Below are 26,377 nucleotides of genomic sequence, written 5' to 3'. Positions count from 1 at the left end.
TGCCACGTAGAGGGATGCAGAAAGTGTGAGGTCGTTCGCCCGCACGTCCTCTCTCCTGAACCTCTCCCACCAGGCTGGGTGGCCCGGTGGCTCTGAAATAACCTTTAGCAGCAGAAGGTGGGTCCGGAAGCGGGTAAAGTTAAAGGGAGTGAGCGGCTGAATTGTTCCCGGCTAGAGAGGACGGACTTGCCTGCAGTCCAGGAGGAAAAAGCTCTAGGTTCCCATTGGGAATCTTCGGCCACCTCCGGAGAGTTTCGGCTCTTTCCGTCAGTTCCCGCTCGGCTCTTCACTTAGGGGCACGGCAGGCGCCCACTCCTAGTCCGGACGCTTTAGGTCGCCTTTCCCGCACGCGGACGCGAGTACACGCTCCGCTCATCTCGCCGTTCCTTCCCGTTTGGCCCCTGACCCGCTCCTTCAACCCTTCGGTAATTCCCCGTCTCCCGCAACTCAGGCGCGCGAACCCGGCGCGAAGGGACAGCGCCCGAGAAGAGCGGTAACCCGGCCGCGCGGCCCCTCGGCTCGGGTCTCCCGCGTGCGGCGCATCGGGGTCGCGCCGCCGCGAGCACGCGCCCTGCGCTCCGGCTGGCGGGGGCGCACGCGCGCGCGCGCACGCGCGGGCTCCGAGGCGGGGCGAGGGGGCGAGCAGCGCGAGTGCGGGCGGGCGAGGGTCGCTGTGGATCCGCGGGCACTTCGGCCGCAGCCGCGCCAGCGAGTCTCTGCCCGCCGCCCGGCGGACGAGGGAAGCGGGGAAGGCGGCGGTGGGGGCGGGGCGGCGTCGGGCCTTGGGCGAGCTGGGGGAGGAGCGCGGCAGCGACGGCGGCGGCTCCTGAGGACGAGGGCGAGGGGGAGGCGGAGGCTCTTCTTTCCTCATCCCAGACCCGGGAGCGTCCGGAACGCAGAGCCCGGAACTGGGGGACGCGGCGGCTGCAGGGAGCCCGGGCTAGGTGAGGCTGGGGGTGTTGGGTGAAGTGGGTGGCGGGGGCGAGAGGGGCCGGAGGTGGAGGGAGGGCTCGAGGAAGGGAAAAGAGGGAAGGGGCAGTTGTTGGGGGTTGGGGTACCGAGAGGAGGGGGACCGGGAGCCCTTTGGGACCCGCAGTGGTGAGAGGGCCGCGGGTTTCTGGGGTTAAAGGGACGAGCGAAGCACACGGGTCCGAGTTGGGGAGTTTCCAGAGGATAGGCCGGAGAAACAATGGAGCGAGGGGGACTCTGGCGAGAGCGTGTGTGCGGTCCTAGCTTTAAGAAACTACATGCGGGATGGAAAAGAATGAAAGAATGGGTCGTTTGAAATGTGAAGTACGGCGAGATGGGCATGTGTAAAGTCTTCTGCATGGTGTCAGCGGTGCTTAGGACGCAAGTGCCATCATGGGACTTAAAGGGTAGAGGACGATTTCGGGATTTGAGGGGAAAACGGACTAGAAAAGGCAAAGAGAGGCAAAGAAATAAGAGTTTGGTCTTGAATTAAAGCAGAGCCTAGGATAGGTGCCCCAGAGGGTCTTCGTCTCCTAATTCATCCAAGATGATTGGATTTTTTTTTTTTTTAGAGAGTGTTAATCTTGGCCCCTTGCTAAGGCATGCAAGCCAGTCTCCCAGTAATTTTGTTATTATTATTTATAGTTCATTTTGTTGTAAGGCAAAAACTGTAATATTTATTTCCGACCAGTTCACCAGACTACTTACTGTACAGAATTTCTCCGTATTTATTGAAGCAGGAGAGAGCACATTACCAGCAGTACTTTACCATGAGCGAGGTCAGCGATACTGCGGAGTTCAAGGTGTTTGGACAGAAAAGTAATGAATAACTGGGATTTAAAAAAAAATTAAGTTGTCTGTTCTTTGTTAGGATTTTCATTTCCCACTGAGAAATGTTCCAGCTGAAAAGTGTTCATAAGCCATCTAATTCTGGTTTTGTGCTTGGGGAAGAGGGTTGGGGTTTTTGTTTTTAGAAACTGTTCCGGGAAGCTGAGCCCTGATGATCAAGCTGCCTCAATAGTCTTGCATTTGAGTTAAGATGGTTTGGGAACACTGTGAAAAAGTATTGGACTTTTTAAAGGTTATGGACTTTGTATCCCACCCCCCTCAGACCCCTCCCCTTATGTGGGGGAGGGTCTTAGTCTTTATTTGTAACCTAGGCTGGCTCATGACCTATTGTGTTACCCCAGTTGGCCTTGAAGTGGGGAAGTTCTTTTGCCTCAGACTCCCAGCTGCTGGGATTACAGGTGTGAGCCGCTACCATGGACTTGTATTTTCTTGGTAACGTTGATTTCCAGGCCAAATTTGATACAGCACTGACTAGAAGATCACTGATTCTGAAGCTATAATTATCATTATGTATTCATAGATGTGTGTGTTAAGCTTTTCATTTGTGAGACCTGACGTTTTGCTGACTCATCTAAACTAAAATTTCTGGGCAGTCATTGGTTTATACTTTTCAGCTATGTTTCTGATAGCAGGCAGCATTAGGCTGCCTTATCAATATCATAAATATCCAAAAATCATGATCTAAAATATACCTTTGAAAATTCTTACTTATAGCCTGATGGTGTCGGTGCATGCATGCCTTTAATCCCAGCACTCGGGAGGCAGAAGCAGGCAGATCTCTGTGAGTTCGAGGCTAGCCTGGCTTACAGAGTGATTTCCAGGAGAGCTAGGGCCATGCAGAGAAATCCTATCTTGAAAAACAAAACAGTAAAAATAAATGAAAAAAAAATTTTTAAAATTTGTATTTTTTAAATGATGTGTGTATCAGCGTATTTGTGCATTCGAGTGCAGCACCCCCAGAGACCAGGAGAGGGGCAGGATTCCCTGGAACTGGAGATGAGTCAGTTTTGAGCCTCCTGAGGTGGATACTGGGAATCGAATTCTGATCCTCTGCAAGAGCAGTATAGTGCTTAACTCCATCTCACCTCTGACTTCATATCAAAGCCAGGAGAGAGTACAGTGTCACTGGTGAAGTGTGGCTCTTGACCTTTTAGTGGGCTAGGCAAGTACTAAGATTGCTTTTTTCATGTATAATCTCAGTTAATTAATCATCACATTTAATATAATTCTCTTTATAAATTTAGAGATTAAAAAAAAATCCAGGCAGCATGGCATACCTCTTTAATCCCAGCACTCGGGAGGTAGAGACAAGCAGATCTTTGAGTTTGAGGCCAGCCTGATTTACAGAGTGACTTTTCAGGATAGCCAGGGCTACATAGAGAAATCTTGTTTAGAAAAACTAAAAACAACCAAAAAAAAAAACCTGAAATAAATAAAATTAGAGATTAAATAATTTGCTACGGTCACAGAATGAGTGAGTAGGGGTGCAGGATCCAGACCTCTCTCTGTTTGCACAACTTCTTTAATTATTGAGTCCTCCCGCTCCCACCTCCTGTGGACCAGGATTATGGGGATTGCAGACACACAGCATGTCCCGTTCATGTGCATGGTACCTAGGGCTTCATGCACTCTGCCACCTGGCTGAGACACGTGACCCTCTTCTCTTGTGTTTCCCCCTTTTCTTTTGAGGCAGTCTCATTATAGCCCTGGCTGACTAGGAGCTCTGTTAGGCAAGGCTGGCCTCAAACTCTGCCGTCCTCTCTTATTCTGACACAGGTCTTAGAGGTTTCATCTATAGCTCAGGTTCTCCCACCTCATCCTCCCAACTGTTGGTGTTGCAGGAATGAACTGGCGTATCCACCTTTTCAAAACAGTGTGTCTGTGTCCATATCTGTGTGTGTACGCAGTGTGTATGCTGGAGCTGGAGTTACAGGCTGCCACAAGCTTCCTGATGTGGGAACCAAACTCCTCTGGAAGAACTAACTGCCAAGCCATACTGCTGTAAAGCAGTATGAACCGGTTGAAACTTGAGTCGCTATAACAACAGTATTTTTTCCTTCTTGTCTCCCCTCCCCTCCTCTGTCCTGAAGATGGTCTTGTAATATAGCCTAGTCTCTCCTTAGTCTTTTTGTCTTAGCCTTCCAGATGTTGCTGTTACAGGTATGTGCACGTCTGTCTTGACAACAAGCAGTGCTTTAGCTTGTATTGGTTTGTAGAGTAATTCCATCTGTAGAATCTTTGAAAAGTTTGCCACTCCTGTGGTTGTGAAGGCTTCTAGGGTTCTGGCAACAGTGCTAAAACATCTCACTGAGATTTGTCCTGTGAGCACACTTTTTCTCTTTAGTTGATGAGTGAGCAGCTCATGGCACTCATACTTAGAGGGCTCAAGGCAGCCAGTTGCAGAGCCAGGACCAATTAACTTGGGAAAACAATTGAAAACTGCTCAGTGCTCAAGGGCTCTCCAAGCACCTGTTGATCCCACAGTTGATACTGGTATTATATCTAAATATAGACAGGAAACCCAGAATGGATAGAACAGAGAAACAGCTGGGGCCTGAGGGAGGAGCTGTAGGTTACTGGCCAAAACACCAGCATGATCCTTAGAGGCTGCGGGCTACAGATGCTAGTGAACAACAGAAGGGGAGGGGAGGGCATTTTCTTTTGTTGAGGTTTTATGTGTTCCAGGTGCTGAACAGTCACTCAACATTGGCTTGGGAAGACATTTCTATGTACTATTTTTTTTTAATTGCTACCTGTAGTTTCCCACTGTAGAACCAGTGTATTAAAGCTGGATAGACAAAGACACCATTCTTTTGGAGGACGCTACTTCTCTCTTAGAAGTACAGCTGCTTAGATCAGTCTTGCTGCCTTCACAGGAGACTGGTAGGAAAGGCTGTCTCAGGGAAGGTAGAGCCCCCTCATCACTCGATCAAAAGACCTCCTGTAGAGTAGGACTCAGCTTCCTACTCTAGGAGGATGCTGGTCCACTCCACAGGAGCCTGACTCTGGGTAAATCTGGGCTCTAGACAGCAGCATGCCTGCTCAGTCACCTTACCATTTTTTTAAATACATTTTTGCCACAAAGGGTTAACTATTCTTTCTTTCTTTCTTTGTTTATGTGGTAAAATATAAATCCAGCTCAGTCAGGTCTATGCAGGGAAACTCTGTCTCAAACAAACAAACAAGCAAATAAACCATACAAACTTTTACTAATTTATTAAAACAGAATTGGATTAGAGGACATCTCGACCATTTTAAATGTACAGACCGCATTAGTAGATACTCTCATGGCTGAACACCATCATCTATCTGAACTTTTTTCTTCCAAAATGGAAACGGGCCACTGCGTACTAAACAGCAACTCCTCACTTTCTGTCTCTGCTGAGCCTCTGTCATTCGTGATTCTACTGTTTCCCTCCTGCCCCAGTGAATGGACGTATTTTGTGTATTCTGTAGATTAGGGGGTCCTGTATTTTTCTCTAACTGTCTCTGTCTCTTTGTCTCTGTCTCTGTCTGTCTTTCTGTGTGTGTGTACATGCTTGTGTGCAATGGGGGTTGAATTTAGGGCCATATACACTAAGCCATTGAATTCCTGGGTTCCAATAAGCCTCTTGCCTCATCCTCTGAGTAGCTGAGCCCAGGTGCTCACCAGAGCATCCTGTAACCCTGTTAATTTGTTTCTCCATCCTCAGCGGACATCTAGGTTCCTTGGTGCCTTTGGGCTATTATGAATAATACCTAGAGTCCTTCCAGTTCTCAGTGATATTGCTGCATCAGGCAGGTGTGGTGGCTTGGGCCTGCAATTGAAAACTCCAGGGACTGAATCATGAGGCCTGCCTCTAGTTCAAGGGCAGCCTGGGCTATCACTCCGGACCGTCTCACAAAATACAACTGTAACAGTGAAGACCTACTGCCTACTGTGTGACCCAGCAATGTGGTTTTCCTTTGAGATCAGGTTGTCATGTAGACCAGACAGGCCTCAGACTTATGTACGCCTTAGATGATTTTGCATTCCCTATCCTCCTGCCTCTACTATGCAAGTGCTGGGATGCAGTCATGTGCCACTATGCCTGGCTTGTTTGTTTTTGAGACAAGCTCTCTCTGTAGCCCAAAGTAAAATGGAATTTAATATGTAGTCCAGGTTGGCTTTGTGTTCCTTTGGTCTGTTCTTAAACAGGGTCTCCGTGGAGCCCTGGCTGGCCTGGAACTCAATATGTAGGTAGACCAGGCTGACCTCAAACTCAGGTCTGCCTGTCTGGGATTAAAGGGGTGTGTCCCCATGTCAGGCTTCTAGGTTGGCCTTGATTTCAAGATAGCCCTTTTACCTTTCCCCTCCAGATATGTTCCACATGCCTGGCTCTCCACATCTAATGTTTTGAGAAAGTTTAGCTACTTTAAAGTGGTAATTTTATTACCTGCTTGGCTGCAGGTCACACTCAACCTGTGTAAGGCACCACTTGCTCACTGTCTGTACTGCAGGAAGGACCTGCAACAGAAATGAGTGCAAAGGAAATGTTTTGGTCAGTTTTTCTAACGGAGAAGGAACCATTTGTCCCATATAGATCTCTTCATCCACATATGCAAGTATGAGTGCTGTCCTCAGAGTGTTGTAGCTATAAAAATGTCAGCAGCGTAGAACATCTTCAGTACACTTGCCTGGGTATGCCCTTTTCTTCACTTACAGAGGGTTTGCCTGTATCAATTGCTGGTTACTGTTGATCTTTTATATTTAGTTCATTCACTGAAAATGATCTAACTGCCAGACATACACTCGATTTTTATTGTTGTTGTTTGTTTAGTTTTTGTTTTTAGACAGGGTCTTACCGTTTAGGCTGGTCTGGTCTCAAATTCCCTATGTAATCAAGACCGGCCTGGAAACTTGAGCCAGTCTAGACAATCCTCTGCCTCAGTATTCTGAGATTACTGACGTATGCTGCCACACCTAGCTACTTCAAATATTTGTGATAGCTCACTGGAATGCTTGAAAAGAACAGAAAGTTAAGTTGAAGTCATTTGATTCCATTTCTTTCTTTTCACGGGTCTGAGTTGTCACATAATACCAGATATAAAGGTTGAAATAGCTATAGCAAACTGTCCCTGAGGTTGGTCTCCCCTCCCGTTTTACTTTTTCTAAGTGTTCCAAGGAGGTTCATTATGCATCCGTCTTGCCTGTCAGTACTGGGTCTCGGAGTGGCTGGATTCACACGCTGTGTGCCTGGAGCTCTGTGGACACTTAGTGAGGCCGCACTTAGCTGTGGAGGGGCTGTGACGCTCAGGTCAACTGCTGGGTAGCCGAGTTGATCCTCAGCCCTTACACATTTGAGCTTTAGAACCCTTTGTTCTGAGTTTGCTCAACAGTGAGGCTGCGCCAGAGGCCAGCAGTTACTGTCCGGTGTTGACCTGCAGCTCGGTGGCTAGTCGAGTGGGTTTTGAAGCTGTTCACATTCTGTGGAAGCCCCAAACCTTTACAGCATTCTCAGAGTGAAGATGTAGCTTAGCTTAGTAGCCAGTGTCCTGTGACGAATTTGTGGTTAGGTACAAGTAGATTAGAAGTGTTGGCATTTTCGCCAGTTGCAGGAGGCCTTTTTACTGACCCAGCCCCTAAGTTAACATTGGATTGTTGGTAATATGGGGTTTTAAAAAACATTATTCAACCAGAAGAATGACATGATTATTGACAGTGGAGTGTATATATGTGTGTGCATTCTTTAGTTAGGCTAAAGAGTGTTGGGACTGAGGAGGAGATTTAGGGTAAGACCACTATATAATGTAGTTAAGTGGTGTGTGTGTGTGTGTGTGTGTGTATGTGTATGAAAGAATATTTTAAGCTTGAAAACACTGCTGATATCAGTTCCTTTGGTGTGGGTAGTAGTAAAAACATGTGTTTGTAAAACCTGCCTTGTCTTCTATGTTGACTGCATGGTTCTATTCAGTAGTAATTGGCTTGCTGCTGTTTTAAGCCTACTCTTAACCCTAGAGCACTGTTTCTCCTTGAATTAGCCACTTGGTCTGTGATTATAGCTTGTCACTGTGGTTAGCACACAGCTGGTTCTTGCTGGCCTACTGTTAGTCAGACTCTAAGTACGCATTGGTGTGTGGCTCAGGAGGCTTTCCTGCTTGCTCTGTTTGGTTATACCTGTCTACTAAGGTGCTTTGTAAGCCCCTACACATTCTGAGCAAGCCCTCTATGGAAGGGTCTCAGTGAGAAGGGCTCTGTTATATTTATATTTTAATTAATTAAGTTTAATTTTGTAACAGGATCTCACTATTAGTCCTTGTTGGCGTGGAACTTGCTTATGAGGCTGTGAACTCACAGAGCTCCACTTGCTTCTGTAGGAGCTGAGTTGAGTCCAGGTCCCTTACAAGAGCAACAAGAACTCCTAACTGCCAAGCCAGCCCTCCAGCCCTGAACATTTCCTTTTCATTTCATGTGTATAGGTGTATATGTGTACCGTCGAATACACGAGTGTGCACTGCTCTTGAAGGACAGAAGAGGGTGTCGCCCCTGGAACTGGAGCTGCAGATGCTTGTGGGCCATCACGTGGGTGCTGGGGACCTAACCTGTGGGCTCCACATGGGTGCTGGGGACCTAACCCAGCTTCTCTGAAAGATCAGCACGTGCTCTTAGCTGCAGGGCCATCTCTACAGCCACTACAGTTTTGATTGGACACTGAAACTGCTAACATAGAATTCTTATATATTCTGTTGGCCACTGTGAAATAGCTAACGTATGTTATTAACCGTTTTTATCTTTAATTTCTTAACAACTGAAATGTTTTGTTTAGTTTTTTTGTTTTTTGTGTTTTGTTTTTTTTGAGACAGGATCTTCCCATAGCCCTGGCTCACTTTGTAGATCAGGCTAGCCTTGAGCTAACAAGGCTTGAGTTTTTCTCTTGTTTTATGTTTTGTCTGCATGCAGTCTGTACACACTGTGCATGTCTGGTGTCCTTGGATGCCAGAAGAGGATATTAGAACTCCTGGCATTAGAGTTAGAGAAGGTTGTGAGCTGCCTTGTGAGTGGTGGGAACTGAACCTGGGCCCTCTGCAAGAGCAGCCAGTGCGCTTTAACTTCTGAGTCTCAGGATTACAATCCTACCTGACTTTTAAAAATTAATAATTTTTGTAATTTTTTGTTTGTTTGCTTTTTGGATTTGTTTTTTTTTTTTTTTTTTTTTTTTTTTTTTTTTTTGAGACAGGGTTTCTCTGTGTAGCCCTGGCTGTCCTGGAACTCACTCTGTTGACCAGGCTGGCCTCCAACTCAGAAATCCTCCTGCCTCTGCCTCCCAGAGTGCTGGGATTAAAGGTGTGCGCCACCACCCCCTGGCAATTTTTGTAATTTTTGAAGGAAGTGTACAGCGGAATGGGTTTCACCATGGCATTCTCATACGGAAGTGTCATTATATGTCCCTTTTTCCTTCTCCTGAGACAAAACTTCCGTATGTAACGAAGACTGCATTCAAACTTCTGGTCCTCCTGCCTTTGCTGAAGGTAACCAACCAGTTTGAAACCCAAAATGAAGATCTATTGAATGATGTTATAACCAAGCCAGTACTACTGATGATACCGTTCACAATATTTCTCGCAGAATCGTACCTGGTTTTGTGGCTAAATCCTAGTTTTTAAAATATGGAGGGCACATTTTGTTTATCCCTTTTGACAGTTGGTCATTTCTACCTTTGGCTCTTATGACAAGTGCTGCTGTGCCCAGGCATGGTGGTTCATTTAATCCCAACATGCTGAGGGGGAGACAGACCGATTGATCTCTGTGAGTTCTCAGGCCTGCCCTGGCTAGTGAGAGGTGCCTTACGGTGGTGCTGTGAGCACTCACGGTTTGTGTCATCTGAGGGCCTGCTCTCAGTCCTTTTGGATCTGCTTTGGAATGGAACTGATGGGTTGAGTAGGACTTTTGTACTGAGGTTTGGGGGGTAACCATGCTGGTTCCCAGAGAGGCAGCACTTCACGTTGCGATGGCATACATGCAGGTCTGGATTTTTCCAGATCCTTCCTAGCTCTCTGTCTCTCCCAATATTTGCTTGTTACTATAGACATCTTAGGTGTGAAGTTGTTATGTGGGTTTGGGGGGGGGGGTTGTTTTATTTTTGAGACGGGGTCTCATGTAGCTCTGGCTGGGTTCAGTTATTTTAGTTTGGGATCCAGTTGGAGATGACTGAGTTTCTGATCCTCCTGACTCCAACCAAGTGCTGGGACTATAGATGTGTGCTACATCCAGTTTATGTCACATTTGGGATCGAACTCACAGCTGCATGTATGTTAGCCAAGGACTCTACTAAACTCTACTTCCAGCCCTAGTTATGTATATGAGTGTTTATGTGCCTCATGTGCAGCAGTCTGTGGAGAACAGAAGAGGGTACCATGTCCCGTAGAACAGGAATTACCCACAGTTATGGGTTGCGATGTGGGTGCTGGGAATTGAACCAGGGGCCTCTGGAAGAGCAGTAAGTACTCTTCAGCACTCAGACATCTAATTTTTCAGCCCATAGTTGAGTATTTTAACATGTGTTGCTTGCCTTTTTGTTATCCCCTCTAGAGGAATGACTTTGAAGTCTTTTGTCCATTTTTTAGAATTAATTAAATCCATCAATTAATTTTGAGACAGGGTCTCTATGTAACCAAGGCTGGCCTGGTGCTAACTTTAGACTCGTAATCCCCCTGTTTCAGATTCCCTATGACTGTTGAACCTCAGTGGCTAGGAACACTTACCTCTGTTAATGTATGCGGTTTGCACTCAATAAATAGTAGCTGATACCACAGTGATCATTATATCTGCTGTCTGACCTCCATTGCAGACAATCTTGCTTACTGTTTGCACCTTAGGAGATGAGGCTACAACCATCAGTAAAGTTTTAACTGACAGTGTTGGTATCTTGCTTTTAATTAATGCCCTGATTCCTCAGTGTCTAACTCATCCATAGTGCCATTGTTACCAGTCAGCTGTCTAGGGTCCTAATGATCTACCCAGCTAGGATTGTGGGTAGGCAAAGGAAAGCTCTTTCTGTGCTGACAGTCCTTGAGCCTCTATGTGCCAGTTTAGTGGCTGATCTGGTGAATCCAGAGATTCGTAGCTCTAAGCCCTGAAACTGGGGTCTTTTGCTCTAAGCTTTAGAAGACCCCACAATACAGTTTTAGGCTGGCTAGGTGAGGCGTGTTGCTTTGGGCTTTAACCACCATTGGGTGGCAGCTAATCACAAGCCTCAGCTTCCAGCAGCAGTGTGGGGCAGCCCACCTCAGCAAGGAGCAACAGATGGCTCTTGGATAAGCCTCAGGTGCCAATCCTTGGCCCTAAGTGACAGCCTTAGGGCCCTTGGGTCCAGGATATCACGATCCTCAGCTCCTGACAGTGGTCAGTGTTACAGTCCTCTCACCTAGGGTATCTGAACTCCTTGGCTCTTTAGCGTTGGCGTCTCATTGGAAGTCTTGCATTGACCGGGTCCTGTAGTTTCTCTCTTCCTTTGTCCCTTGATGTCCCCTCGGCCTGCGCTCATTTGTCACTGCTTCCGCCTCTGCCACTGTCACTGCCCTCAGCCTGCTGCCACTTGGGCTGCTCCTGCTGTCCTTTCTTCCTGTTCTGAGCTCACCTGCTCAGCTGGTGACAGAAGACAAAAGTAGGCTAGACAGGGCTGGGCGCTGCGGTGTCTTTTGTCCCAGAACTCAGGGTACTGGTGGAGGATGTTCAAGGCCAGCGTTGGCCACGTAATGAATGTAAGGCCAGCTTGAGCCGTGTGAGACCCAGTCTAAAAAAACTATTTTATTTTGTGTTTGGACAAGAAGGGTAGTAATGTAGACGTAGCTCAGAGGTAGAGCACTTGCCTAGTGTGTTTGAGGGTCTGGGTTCTCTCTCCGGTACTAACAACCAAAAAGGAGTAGTAAGACTCCACTTGAGTTTTTTTTCTCCCCTCCATGTTTATGTTTATAAAAACTGACAGAAAGAACCTGTACAAGAAATATATCAAATCAGGGGCTAGAGAGACGCTCAGCAGTTAAGCACAGGTTGGCTCCTAGCACCATGTGGAGTGGCTCAGTTGCCTGCAACTCCAGCTCCAGAGGATCTATGCCTTCTGGCCTCTGTGGGCGTCATACACACATGGTAGATACACAGACATGAATTCACATAACAAAAACAACAGAAAAGCCACGTTGGGGCTGGATTGATAGCTTTGGGATTAAAAGCATTGACTGTTCTTGACTCCATCTGTAATTCCAGTTCCAGGGGATCTACTGTCCTCTTCTGTTCTACAGGATCTTGCATGCATGTTGGGTATATGAACCCACAATCACATAAACATAAAGCATAATTAATTAATAAAAAACTGTTTAAAAAACCAAATTGCTTATCATTTTGATACAGTAATCTTTAGAGACATTATCAATTAGGAGTTCCTCTTCCTCTGCCGTAGCCACATCTTCCTCTACCTCTGCCTCCATCTCTCCTGTGATAGCCTCCCTTTTCATAGATTTCACCTTTGAGTCACCAGCCACAGGCAGAGTATTCAGAGGCAAGCTGTCTGGAAGAGTAAATTACCCAGGCGCCGTTACCTTGAGTCCTTGGTGATTCTTGCTCTACCGGTTCTGTCCCCGCTTGAAGGCATGTGTCCATGCTGACTGACATCTCTTCAGGTGATCATCCGGCAGCCTGTGTTCCATCTTTCAATTCAGTGGGTATAGGTTCATTAGCACTTCTTCCTGTTGATGCTGTCTCTATTTTCCAGCTTTTGGGTCAGTCCTCCTGCCTCAGCCTTTAGAGTGCTGTGATCATAGGTGTGTGTCATCAGCAGCGGAGAGAAGCCTTTCATAGGGCCAAATGTAACATAACAGTAGGGGGCAGCACAGGAAACTGGTGGAAAAAGTTACCTGTAGAGCCAGAAAAGGTATGTGGGGGCGGGGCAAGGGTGCTTGCATCTATTATGGTAGACCTTCATGTAGATGAAGAACTCTGTACCAGTCGAGATGCAGTCCCTCATTCCACCAGTCATGAGCTGTCACAAATGAAAAGCTGTGTTTGCACCAGTCCCAGGCCTTCTGCCTCTTTTCTAGTGGGTGAAAATAGCCGCAGGGTCATTTAGATCAACTGAGACCCGTGAGGCAAGCAGATGTCCAACACGAGCTGCTAGAAGCTCTTGTGGCTGAGACAGTGCCTGTTGAGGCAGCCAGCAGCTGTGGCTGCTCTGCAGATTCCTGAAGGCAGGCACTGGCGTAGAGCAGCCAGTCTCACTGCTTGGTCGCTTGTCCTTCACTGAAGTCTGGTGGGGACAAGGGATGGACCTCACAGCTATCAGTTACAGAGCCACTTGCAAAGGAAGAGTAAACATTAAAGGTGCTTTGAATAAATTGAACAGAAACAGTGAGCTTGCAGCACAAGGCTCTAAGTGTTTAACTCCCCGAGAATCTCAGGAGATCATCTAGTCATCATCGGATCTGGTGATAGCTGATGTTTAGACAGCTTTGCCTTCATTTCTTCCTGTTCTGAGACAGTTGCTTGTAAATGACACAGAATGCCTTTGGGAAGTAGTTGGAGAATCCCGCTCTTCCCTGAAGCTGGGGAAGGTGGGAGGGAGGCGAGCATGTCCCCGCTGAGCTGAGCTGGGCGGCCAGCCCCGGATTACCATCACCTTTATGCTGCCATAATGAGGCCTTCTGAGCTGGTCGGAGGAGACAGAAGACAGGAGATCAAAGTTAGCATTAACTTAGACTTTTACCCTGTGAGGAGGATCTTTTGTTTGTTTGTTCAGCAAGGTCTTACTGTGTAGTCCAGTGTAGCCTCAAACCTAATCCTCCTGCCTCAGCCTGCTGAGTCGTGAGATCAGGGGAGTGAGTGCATCACTGTGCCACCTTGACTCGATGACTATTTTCTGACAGGGCTGTGGGCAGACTGCTCATTTCGTTATGCTGCGATTTGGAGTGGGATACTTGTCTTAAGCACAGTGTACAGAAAACTGAACACAAATCTAAACCTGAATATTTTCCTGGAATAAGTGGTTTCCTGTGTATTCAGTGACTAGGGGTTATTCAGACGCTGTTTGATGCCCTCTCTCCCTATGATACCCAACTTTGTCCTGAGCTCTCTTGTCTGTCACCAAGTCTCTGTACCCATTTCTGTGACTTGTGTCTGCAATACTATTGGGTTGAATGAGTTTTATTTTTATCTATCTAGGTATTTGTATTTATTTATTTTATTACAGGTCGTATATTTCCTTGTAAAATTATCTATTTCTTTTATTTATTGTGTATCTATCTATATCTGTATCCATCTATCATGCATGTGAGGTCAACTTTCTTTTGTCTTTTTTTAAAAAAAGATTTATTTATTCTATATATGTGAGTACATTGTTGCTGTCTTCAGACACACCAGAAGAGGGCATCAGAACCCATTACAGATGGTTGTGAGCCACCATGTGGTTTCTGGGATTTGAACGTAGGACCTTTGGAAGATCAGTCAGTGCTCTTAACCACTGAGCCATCTCTCCAGCCCAGAGGTCACCTTTCGAGACTTGTGCCACTTTCTGCCTTGTGGGGTCCAGGGATGAAACTTAGGTTTTCAGGGCTTGGTAGCAAGTGCCATCCCCTTAAGCCATCTCACACCCAACCCCTGATTTTTGTTTTGTTCTTTTGAGGCAGCGTCTTGCTGGACAGCCTTGCGCTGGCTGGTCTGCTTCTTGCTCTGTGGCTCAGGCTGGGCTCAGGCTTGAGACACTGCTCCCACCTCCTTTCCCCAGAGCTGGGGTCCCGGGTGGCACCACCCCTGTAGCCCCATTTCTCTGCTGAGTACCTTCGACTTGTTATTTCTTTCAACATCTGCAATGAGATGCCCTTCTGTCTGTACTGCCAGAAAGTAGAGCCAGGACGGCTGAGACAGCTGAGAAAGCATAAAAGTGTGAATGAAGCCAGGCATGCCGGTGCAAGCCTGTAGTCCTAGTGTGTGCAGCAGGCTGAGGCAGTAACATTGTGAGTTCCAGGCCAGTGTAGACTCCATAGCGAGATCCTGAGTCCAGAAAAAGGAAGGAAACAAGATAAACCAGCAGTGACCACACCGTCCAGAACTGTACAGAGCAGGGTGACTGGTGTCTCAGCCGAGGCCTGGTGGAGCCAGAGAGGAAACCCTTTGGGGGAATAGGAACTGGTTTCCAGTTTGAATTTATACATCCTGCAGGCTACCGAAATCTCAAATGGAGATTTTACATCAAAAGTTGTTTCAGTGGGGCTGAAGAGGTGGCTCAGCAGTTAATGGCACTGACTGTTCTTCCAGAGAACAGTGGTTCAGATCACTTGTCCACTTGGGATAGCCCAGTCATAGCTCCAACTTCAGGGGATCCTGTCTTAGTTACTGTTCTACTATGTGTAGAGACACCATGGTCAAGGCAACTTGTAAAAGAAAGCATTTGACTGGGGCTTGCTTACAGTTTCAAGAGGGTCAGTCCATGTCTGTCATGGCAGGAAGCATGGCTGCAGCCAGGCAGCATTGGCACTGGAGCAGTAGCTGAGAGCTCACACCTGATCCACAGGCACAAGGAAGGGAGAGACTGGGCCTGGTGTGAGGTTTTGAAACCTCAGAGCCCACCACAAACACCACACCTCCTCCAACAGAGCCTCGCCTCCTAATCCTTCTGCAAATAGTTCTACCAACTAGGGGCCAACCATTTGAATCTATAAGCCGGGTCATTCTCATCCAAACCGCCACAGATCCAGTGCATGCCTCTGCCTTTTGTGGGCACTAGGAGCACTGCATGGACACATGACACGCGAGCCAACAAATCACCCATACACATGAAACAAAAAACAAAACGCACAACAAGCTGTGTCAAGGTTAGGAATGTAGATGCTTACACAGCTTTCTAAAGCCCGTGGATTTGACCCACAAGAGTGCGTAAATCTGGAGTTGGGCGCCCCTGTCTGGGCTTTCCAGGGTAGAGGCTGGTGCTGAGGTCATTCTCTGATGGGTATTGAGTTCAAGGCTCTTTTAGGATATATGAGAGCCTGTCTTTAAACAGAAAGTTGTTGAAGAGTCCAGTACCCGCCTGGGGGCGGCACTCGCCTCTAACCCCAGCACTCTGACTGCCACCCAGAGCAGGGAGGTGTCTGAGAGCTAGTACCCTCGTTCCTAAGCATGTAATACATTTGCGTATTGATTTTCCTGTTTACCTTTTCTTTTTCCAGATTGGTAGATGCCCAGGAACTTGGAATATATACATAACACAATAAAAACTGCCCAATGTGTCTGATTTCCAGATATGTTTAAATATTGAAAGGGGACTGGAAAGATGGCTTAGAAGCTAAGAGCATGCAACTGCTCTTCCAGAGGACTTGAGTTTGTTTCCCAGCAGTCAAGTCAGGCAGCTCGCAGCCACCGGGACTCCAGCCCCAGGGGTTCAATGTCCTCTCCTGGCCTCCGTGGCCATGCATACCACACACAAATAAGTAGGGCTGGAGATAGGGCTCAGGGCTAAGAGCACTGGTCCCTCACTGGTCTCAAGCTGGAGTTCTCTTTCTCTGAGCCCCTTGAGTATTAGCCTTTTAGGCCTGTGCCATCCGGATGTGTCTCTGTCTTTGGCATCTTATGCTGGATATTATTAGGAGCAGTTATAGATTTTTCTTAAGAGTTTTCTTTAATGTGTATGAATATTTTGTGTACATGTAAATCTATGTACCACGAGTGTGCCTGGTGCCTGAAGAGGCTGCACAAGGCTTCAGGTTCTCTGGAATTGGAGTTAGGGATGGTTGTGAACCTCTATGGGTGCTGGGAACTGAACCTGGAGCAACCAGTGCTCTTAACTGTTGGCCCTCTCTCCAACCCCAGGAGTGGTTTTCCTGAGCCAGGCTCAGTTGAACTCAATCCCTGTCACCTGAGTGCTGGTGTTGTAGGTGTGCACCACCATCCTGACTCATACCTGCCATTTAATTTTATCAAGAGTCTAATTTGCTGAGGCTAGTGCTGATCTTCAGGCCTCTGCCTTTGCCTCCAGGGTGTTAAGATTATTGGCGTGTGTCGCTATGTGCCCCTAGCTGCTTCTGATTTTTTTTTCTTCAGTACTGAAGATCAAACTCAGACTTCTCTGCATTCTGGATAAGAACTCTACCACCAAACCACATCCCAGCCTTTTCATTTTTATTTAAATTTATTTTATATGTAGTAAGTGTTTTGCCCACATGTATATGTGTATACCTTGTATGTGCCTGGATCTCTGGGACTGGAGTTGAAGTTGGTTGTGAGTCACTATGTGGGTGTGTGCTGAGATCCAGACCTGGGTGCCCTGCAAGCCCGTAGCTCTGCAGCCCCAGGCCTCATGTTTCTTTCCCCTTCCCTTTCCTTCCCTTTCCTTCCCTTTCCTTCCCTTCCCTTCCCTTTCCTTCCCTTCCCTTTCCTTCCCTTTCCACCCTTCCCTTTCCTTCCCTTCCCTTCCCTTCCCTTTCCTTCCCTTTCCTTCCCTTTCCTTCCCTTCCCTTTGCTTCCCTTCCCTTTCCTCCCCTTCCCTTTCCTTCCCTTCCCTTCCCTTCCCTTCCCTTCCCTTTCCTTCCCTTCCCTTCCCTTTCCTTCCCTTCCCTTTCCACCCTTCCCTTCCCTTTCCTTCCCTTTCCTTTTTCCACCCTTCCCTTCCCTTTCCTTCCCTTCCCTTTCCACCCTTCCCTTCCCTTTCCTTCCCTTTCCTTTTTCCACCCTTCCCTTCCCTTTCCTTCCCTTTCCTTCCCTTCCCTTTCCTTCCCTTCCCTTTCTTTCCCTTCCCTTCCCTTCCCTTCCCTTCCCTTCCCTTTCCTTCCCTTTCCTTCCCTTTCCTTCCCTTCCCTTTCCTTCCCTTTCCTTCCCTTCCCTTTCCTTCCCTTTCCTTCCCTTTCCTTCCCTTTCCTTCCCTTTCCACCCTTTCCACCCTTCCCTTCCCTTTCCTTCCCTTTCCTTCCCTTTCCTTCCCTTTCCTTCCCTTCCCTTTCCTTCCCTTCCCTTTCCTTCCCTTTCCTTCCCTTCCCTTTCCTTCCCTTTCCTTCCCTTCCCTTTCCTTCCCTTCCCTTCCCTTCCCTTTCCTTCCCTTCCCTTTCCTTTCCTTCCCTTCCCTTTCCTTCCCTTCCCTTTCCTTCCCTTCCCTTTCCTTCCCTTTCCTTCCCTTTCCTTTTCTTTCCTTCCCTTCCCTTCCCTTTCCTTCCCTTCCCTTCCCTTTCCTTCCCTTTCCTTCCCTTTCCTTCCCTTTCCTTCCCTTTCCTTCCCTTTCCTTCCCTTTCCTTCCCTTTCCTTCCTTTCCCTTCCCTTCCCTTCCCTTTCCTTCCCTTCCCTTCCCTTCCCTTTCCTTCCCTTCCCTTTCCTTCCCTTTCCTTCCCTTTCCTTCCCTTTCCTTCCCTTCCCTTTCCTTCCCTTTCCTTCCCTTTCCTTCCCTTTCCTTCCCTTTCCTTCCCTTTCCTTCCCTTCCCTTTCCTTCCCTTCCCTTTCCTTCCCTTCCTTTCCTTCCCTTTCCTTCCCTTCCTTTCCTTCCCTTTCCTTCCCTTCCCTTTCCTTCCCTTCCCTTTCCTTCCCTTCCCTTTCCTTCCCTTTCCTTCCCTTTCCTTCCCTTTCCTTCCCTTTCCACCCTTTCCTTCCCTTCCCTTCCCTTCCCTTTCCACCCTTCCCTTCCCTTCCCTTCCCTTCCCTTCCCTTCCCTTCCCTTCCCTTTCCTTTCCTTTCCTTCCCTTCCCTTTCCTTCCCTTCCCTTTCCTTCCCTTCCCTTTCTTTCCCTTCCCTTTCCTTCCCTTTCCTTCCCTTCCCTTTCCTTCCCTTCCCTTTCCTTCCCTTCCCTTTGCTTCCCTTCCCTTCCCTTCCTGTGTGTGTGTGTGTGTGTGAGAGAGAGAGAGACAGAGAGAGAGAAGGACTCACTGTAGTCCTCTAGGTACTCAGATTACATGTGTGTACCACCATGCTCAGTAGTTTCTGACAGGTCTGAAGTTAGTTTTATTAAAATATTAGAACTTTTGAACAAAGCAAAGGTGACTGGGTAGTTGTGGGGGCTCATTGTGAAAGCAGCGCTTCCCACAGGCTAGCATAGCTGTGCTGTCCTGTAGCAGTGCTGGATCCAAGCAGGCAGGAAGATTGTGAGTTCCAGGCAATCATGGACAAGACAAAACTAAACCAACCAATCTTTTTTTTTTTTTTTAAATCATGGACAAGACAAAACTAAACCAAACCAATCTTTTTTTTTTTTTTTTTTTTTTTTTTTTTTTTAAGTAGGACCTAAATATTTGCCCCATGAGCAAAAGAGATCCCATCTCCCTTTGGATTGGAAGACTTTTCTTTGCTATTAGTCCCAAAGCCCTGACAAATATTTAAATCAGCCATATTTTGTGGTCGTAGTGGTACATGCCTTTTATCTCAGCACTGAGGAGACAGAAGCAGGCCAGTCTCTGAGACCCAGCTCATCCAGTGGCGTAGTGGTGACCTGCCTCAAACAGTAACAACAAGAGAAAAACAAACAAAACCCCAAGTACATTGTGGGCTAAATAGATGGCTTGGGGCTTTTTGAAACGATTCTGCTGTGTGTCTCAGGCTGGCCTTGGGCGCCCAGCAGTCTTCTCAGCCTCCAGGCGCTGGCATTGCTGCATGCCCCAACCTTTCTTGCCTTTCTCTGAACTATTCAGTATAGTGATGCAAAATCTCTTTAAATGGTTCAGCACATGGAATAGTTTTGGGTAGGGGCTGGAGAGATGATAGCTTAGGAGCTAAGAGCATTTGCTGGGGCTGGAGAGATGGCTCAGCGGTTAAGAGCTCCGACTGCTCTTGTAGAGGTTCTGAGTTCAATTCCCAGCAACCACATGGTGGCTCACAACTATCTGAAAAGGGATCTGAGGCCCTCTTCTGGGGTGTCTGAAGAGAACCACAGTGTGGGCACATACATAGAATAAATAAATCTTTAAAAAAAAAAAAAAGAGCATTTGCTGCTCTGCTCTTGTAAGGACCTGGGTCTCTCACTTCTCTAGAACACCAGTTCCAGGGCACCTGGCTGCTCTCTTCTGGACTCTGTGTGCCCTGCATGCATTGTATACATGTAGTGTATTTTACATGCTTTTGAAACAGTCATGCACATAATAAAATAAAGAAATCTCAAAAATAGTTTCAAATATCTGTATTCTTCACTATGTAAAGAATCATCATAAAACAGGATTTATATTTTATTCTTTTAGATGCCTTACTAAATTATGATTATATTTTTCTTGGTCTTTGCTAAAACAAATATTTAACTGTCTAGGAAAAAGTGAAGAAAGGTTAATTAAACTGCTGCTAAATAATTTAGGGTGTTTTAGTGATTTAGCCAGATGAAAGCTAGCACTTTCAAAATGTCTGTTTGGAAGTCCTCACACAATGGGGAAAGCAATTACTTCTCTGTAGGTACGGTTGCCTTGCCCCCTCTCCTGCTTTCTCTTATACTATGCCTTTTCCATTCTCTTGCAGCCAGTTAGTTTTTGTCTGAAGTGGTTTTAATTTTTCTGCAGGAGTTGTGTTTAATTGTAATTGCAAACTATACATTAAGAGTTTAAAAGCCAGGCAGTAGTGGTGCATGCTTTTAATCCCAGCACTTGGGAGGCAAAGGCAGGCAGATTTCTGAGTTTGAGGCCAGCCTGGTTTACAGAGTGAGTTCCAGGATAGCCAGGCCTACACAGAGAAACCCTGTCTTGAAAAAACAAACAAACAAACAAAATTTAAAAAAAATTTATGTTTATGGATGTTTTCCCTGCATGTATGTCTGGTAACCACTTGCATGCTGGTGTCTGGAGGCTAGAAGAAGGAAGGCATTGGGTGCCCTGGACCGAGTGTGAGCCCATATGGGTGCTGAGAATTAAACCTGAGTCTTCTGCAAGAGCAGCAATGTTCTTGTCTTAGTCAGGGTGTTTATTGCTGTGAAGAGACACCATGACAAAGGTCACTTTTTTTGGGGGGGGGGTTGGATTTGTTTTTTTTCAAGACAGGGTTTCTCTGTATAGCCTTGGTTGTCCTAGAACTCACTCTGTAGACCAGGCTGTCCTTGAACTCAGAAATCTGCCTCCCAAGTGCTGGGATTAAAGGCGTGTGCCACCTCGGCCGGCCAAAAGTTACTCTTACTCTTATAAAGGAGAACATTTGATTGGGGCTTACAGGTACAGAGGTTCAGTCCATCAAGGTGGGAATCATGGCAGGCTCTTGGAAGAGGGGCTGAGAGTTCTACATCTTGTTCTGGAGGAAACAGGAAAAGCCTGGAGTAACACACTTCCTCCAACAAGGCCACACCTCCTAATAATACCACTTCCTGGACCAAGCATATTCAAACCACCACATTCCACTCCTTGGCCTCCATAGGCTTGTTTTAAATATACGAGTCTATGAAGATCATATCTCGTTATGGTGTAATGCAAAATACATTTAGTCCAACTTCAAAAGTCCCTATAGTTTATAACAGTCTCAACAGTGTTAAAAGTCCAAGATGTACTTTGCCATTCCAAAGTGTCATGGTGAGGAAGTACTGGACCAGAGCAAGACCAGAAGCCAGCTGGGCAGACTACAAACGTCATGTCTATGTCAAAGTGCTCTTCTGATCTCCACCTCCTCTCATCCTTGTTGACTGCTGTTGGCAGGCCTGGCATTCAGCAGCATCGAACTTCCTTCTCTTGGGCTGCTTACAGCTTCTTCCAGTGTCTGGGATCCACACGTGATCTTCTGGGCTCCTCCAGCGGGCTTGGGTCAGTTCTCTGGCTCTGTTGTCTGTAGCCCTCTAGGCTCCAGTTGACTCCTCTCCATTGCTGCTGCTGTTCTACACAGTCCTGGCTGTTCTGGAACTTGCTGTGTAGACCAGGCTGGCCTCAAGCTCACAGAGACCTGCCTGCAAGGACTAAAGGCATGAGTTACCGCACTTAGCTTGTTATTATTTTTAAATTAAAAAAAAAAAAGTTTGGCGTACTAAAAAGACACCAATATGTGAGTGTGTGCTAGCTTAGTGGCCAATTAATGATTGGTTAAGGATTGTATTTCTACCCCCTGCCTGCGTGTGTGTTGGGAGTATCTTCAAAACTGAGACTCTTTCAAAGCATAGTTTAACTTATTTGTCATGAGACCTTCTAATGACTTTTCTGCACCTATGTGCAGGCTGGGGGTCAACCAGAGACATTTAAGAAATTTTGACTTAGGGCTGGAGAGATGGCTCAGTGGTTAAGAGCACTGACCAATCTTCTGAAGGTCCAGAGTTCAAATCCCACCAACCACATGGCAGCTCACAACTATCCATAATGAGATCGGAAGCCCTTTTCTGGCACGTCTGAAGACAGCCACAGTGTACTTAGATATAATAATCAATAAATCTTCAGAAAAAAGAAGTTTTGACTGTGACACCTTTATCTTGAATCTGTGGAACACTTCAAGGTTCCCTAGTTTTATTTCCAGATTTCCCTTTTAAATTTCTGTCTAATATCCGTGTCTGTTATTTGTGTCAACTATGACAGTAACTTTAGGCTGAATCCTTGCTTGTTACCAAGGATACCATTTATTACAGACATTAGGTGAGAGGACTCATAGGCCTCTGTAACCTTTGACACTGAAGCATGGTTTTGTCATTTGTGTATGAAGGATGCAAAGCTCTTTTAAAGGATACATAGTTCCCACAGGCAAGGGTGGTTCATGTGTGCTTATTTTATATGATGCAGTAAAGAAGTTCACAGGAGTGTGGGTCAGTGGCTCAGTGGTTAAGAGCACCGAGTAATCTTCCAGAGGATCGAAGTTCAGTTCCCAGCACCCAAAAGAAGGCTATAATCCTCTAGACCCAGGAGGGCTGACACCCTCTTCTGGACTTGGTACTGTATGCTCATGGGGTACAGACATGCAGCTAATCAATCACCTCTACATATTGAATGAATGAATGAATGAATGAATGAATGAAGCAATAAATGAAGTTCTCAGGAGTTACTTCCAAGGTTTTCTCTTGTTAGCAGACATGTCATGTTGTGTAGTATATTTTGAGCATTCTTGACAGACACCAGGCTATCCGTTGTATTCTTTATTTTATTTTATGAATGGGTGTTTTGTCTGCATGCATATGCATATTCCCTGGAACTAGCCTTACAGGCAGTCGTGAGCCACCATGTAGGCACTAGGAATTGAACCTGGGTCCTCTAGAGGAGCATCCAGTGCTTCCAACTGCTGAGCCACCTCTTTAGTCCCTTGATTTTATTTTTTCATAGAGTTATTTCTGATGAATTTGAAGAAATAAAAATCGACCCCCCACCACCTCTCTTTGGAGATGGGGGGGTTTCTCTGTGTAGCCCTGGCTGTCCTGGAACTTGATCAGTAGACGAGGCTGGTGATCCATTTCAACAATCCATCTGTCTCTGTCTCCTGAGTGCTGGGATTAACAGTGTGCACCACCACTACCCAGTGTAAATATATCTGAAAATAAAAATGAAAATGCACTTTTAAAATATATTAAAATATAATTATATCATTTCTTCCCCCTGTCTAACCTCTTCCATGTTCTGTCCCCCCTCCTGTCTCAAAGTCATGGCCTCTTTTTCCTTAATTATTATTTTTACATGTATGTATGCAATAAATATATGCATGCCATGTGCGGAGTCCTTTGGGTGCTGCTTGTCTGTGTGTGTTTTTCAGGGCTGAGCCTTGGCATTGGATAGCTGTTTGGAGGCTCATCCCTGGGGAGACTGATTCTTCCTCCCAGTAGTTACTGCCTGGGTTTCCTCATCTAAGGATGAGGCCTGGAGGGAGTCCCCTCACCCATGGCCTGCCAGCTGGTGTTGTCATTGTCAAGCCTTGTTTGGACAGCTGTATTTATAGTTGAGTATCATGGTGCAGCTTCCTTGTCATATCTAGACAGTCTTCTGGTCCTGTGTCCTGCAGGGCCCCCTTCCCTCCCCCTCCCCCTCTGTGTCCTTCTCAGTGTTCCCTAGCCTTAAGTATGGGGGCTGTGTTTAGATGCATGGGCACGGGCCCCAGGTGAGCGGTTCTCGGCATGAATGGCAGGGGGGGGGGGGCACGGGTGAGCAGGTCTCTCCATTTTGGTCACTTGTGGTTTCCTGTAATAATCTCTGTCTGCCTCAGAAAGATGCTTTGGTTAGGGATCAGCTCCATACTTAAAGTGCTGTGCCGTGTAGGCAGGCTAAGGTGCCTGAGTCCCAAAGAGAACAGCAGGCCAAGAGAAGAAGCAAACTTTCAGCTAACATGATCAGGTTCTAAGACTAGGTCTGCTTCAGAGAATGGTGCTCGTCACTAACCGAGACTAGTTCCTTAGAAATTCAGATCCCATGAACGATATGTGTCACTGTAATAGTAAATGTGTTTGTGTTTTTCCTTCTAGAGTCTCCCCGGGGAACGACATGACTGTCTGCAATGATACATCCTGACAAGAAGTTGATACCAGAGAAGGAAAAGAAATTGACAGCTTGTGAACAGAATCTTAAACAACCAGGATTTTGTATTTATTACTTCTAACTATAGACTTCTGTTGCCACTTTTAAATTAGCAGAACTTCCAGAACTTGGACAAAGATAATTTCTTCTGGTTTTTGTTTGTTTGTTTTCTCTTTTTCCTTTTTCTTTTCCTTTTTTTTTCTTTTTTTTAATTTGATCGTGAGAAAACTGCAATGTCTAGGAAACAAAGCCAGAAAGGTAAGATCACGTGTGTGCATAAATTGTTAAAAGAATAACTGTTGCTGTCTGGGGATGTGTAGTTAGTGCTGGATGCTTGCCTAGCACACACAGGGCCCTGGGTTTTCGTCTCAAGCATTAAGTAAATAAGCAAGCCGTGGAGCAGGGACTGAAGCTCAGGGCCTGCGGCACTCGGGAGGTGCAATCCTCGGAGTGTGTGCTTCGAACACGTCCTCAGCGACTCTGCAAGTGTTGTATTGGTGTTAGTTCTGCATAGAAGTTGGGAATTGATCTCCTTAGAAACTGCTTTCCTATTCAAGACAGATCAACTGTAATAACTTTGTTAGAGGGCGAGGTATGAGCTGCCGCCGCCTTTTGTACAGTGGCTGTCTGTTAGCGTTAGTAGCATGCTGGGAACTGCTTCCTGCCGCATGCCTCCTATTCCCGGGGAAGGAAATGGTGTGAGGGAGGGCTCCCAGGCTCCCAGGCTCCCAGGCTTCCAGGCTCCTTGTCTTCTTTAGCCTTCCTTCCAGGCTTGCCTCCCTGGCAAGATGGAAGACACAGGCAGGAAGTATGAAGAGGGGTTACGCTGAGGGAAGCAGAACAGGCAGCACTGGGCCCTTCTCTAGGGCACTGGAGAGGCCACGGGAGCTGAGGCCACCCCACAGGGCCGCTGTGCACCCATCTCAGGAGTGGCCATAGGTGTCTTAACTTTCTTGTGGATTTTAATTTTCAGTATAAAGTTCTTTAATTCAAAACACAACTCCATGGATTGAAGTCTTCACATATTAAATATGCTTTTAATTTTGATTTGACAGTTCAAAAACCTCATAAGAAAATCATGTGGCAGAGCTACTCATAGTTTTGAAAGCTATATTTTCTTCATATAACAGATTTTCATAAAGAAAACTTACAGTGTAAGGAAGGGGTTAGATTACTAAAAAAGTTCAAGTGGAATGACTTAGAAACTGGAAAAGAAATTTTCCTTTTAGTCAACAACATGATTGATGTCGCTCCAGTTATGCCTGAAGAGTCAACCTTTTGTTCCTTCCTGCAAGTGAGAGCCACAGTGAGGAAAGGGAACGCAGCGCCGGGAGCCAGTGATTTAATCTGACAAGGGGCCTTCCTGTTTGTGTGTTAGCACGTAGGCTTGCTTGTGTGTGTGTGCGCGCATGTGTGTGTCTGTGTGTGCGTGTGCGTGCACACACACATATGCATGTGTCCATGGAGGACAGAATTGCCTGTCAGAGTCCCCTGGAGCTGGAGTTACAGGTACTTGTGAGCCTCTGTGCGGATGCCGGGAACCGAACCTGCTCTTCTGTAAGATTCATTTCTTTCATATTTCAGATTATAATATAACTACATTACTTCCCCCTCCTTTTCCCCCTCCGAACCCTCTTATCTACCCCTCCTTGCTCTCTTTCAAACTGATGACCTCTTTTTCAGTGTAAGTATTTGCTTTAGAGAGGCTACCAGAGCATCCTGCAGTGGTGTTATTCAGAGTGAGTTAGAACTCATACCAAGTGGCATTTTGTCATCCAAATTTCCCATCTCTGATTTGCTTCCTTTTCAAACATGATTCTCCGTGTGTGTGTGTGTGTGTGTGTGTGTGTGTGTGTGTGCGCGCGTGCGCGCGTGCTTTGCATACAATACTAAGGACAACCACAGGTTTGTTCCTCCTTTGTTCCCCCATGGTGTTTGAAGCAAGCCTCTCTGTAGCTAGTTAGGCTAGGCTGGCTGGCCACCAGGTTTGCATCAGTCAGCCTGCCTCTCATTCCCAGTACCAGGGTTATAGGCACACGCAAAGGCCAGCTTTGGTTTTGGACGTTAAACCGGGGCTCATTCTTGTATAGCAAGAGTGTTCTGTATGGGTGAGCTATGTCCTCAACCCCATGTTTTCCTTGTTTTTCTAAATGTTCTTTCTTTTTCTTAATACAGTAGTCCTTTTCTTCATTATTAAGTATTATTAATAGAA

General features: G+C 46.5%; 1 protein-coding gene across 2 annotated transcripts in view; it reads left to right on the top strand.

Annotated features, from left to right (window-relative positions):
• The first annotated feature begins 272 nt into the window (after positions 1–272).
• The window catches only part of Spats2 (spermatogenesis associated serine rich 2), a 74,891-nt gene continuing 48,786 nt past the window's right edge, over positions 273–26,377 (top strand). The window contains exons 1-2 of one of the 2 annotated variants that reach the window (XM_052161347.1): positions 273–425; positions 24,114–24,423. In XM_052161347.1, coding sequence (XP_052017307.1) covers positions 24,399–24,423 — 25 coding nt within the window. In that variant the 5' untranslated portion in view covers positions 273–425; positions 24,114–24,398. Of the gene's footprint in view, positions 426–817; positions 945–24,113; positions 24,424–26,377 lie in introns of those variants that run through there. The other variant, XM_052161346.1, reaches the window with a different exon arrangement.

The sequence above is a fragment of the Apodemus sylvaticus genome, chromosome 17, assembly GCF_947179515.1.
Source record: "Apodemus sylvaticus chromosome 17, mApoSyl1.1, whole genome shotgun sequence".
NCBI classification, from domain to species: domain Eukaryota; kingdom Metazoa; phylum Chordata; class Mammalia; order Rodentia; family Muridae; genus Apodemus; species Apodemus sylvaticus.
The sequence above is the reverse complement of the archived record's forward strand: the minus strand, read 5'-3'. Positions and strand labels throughout refer to the sequence as shown.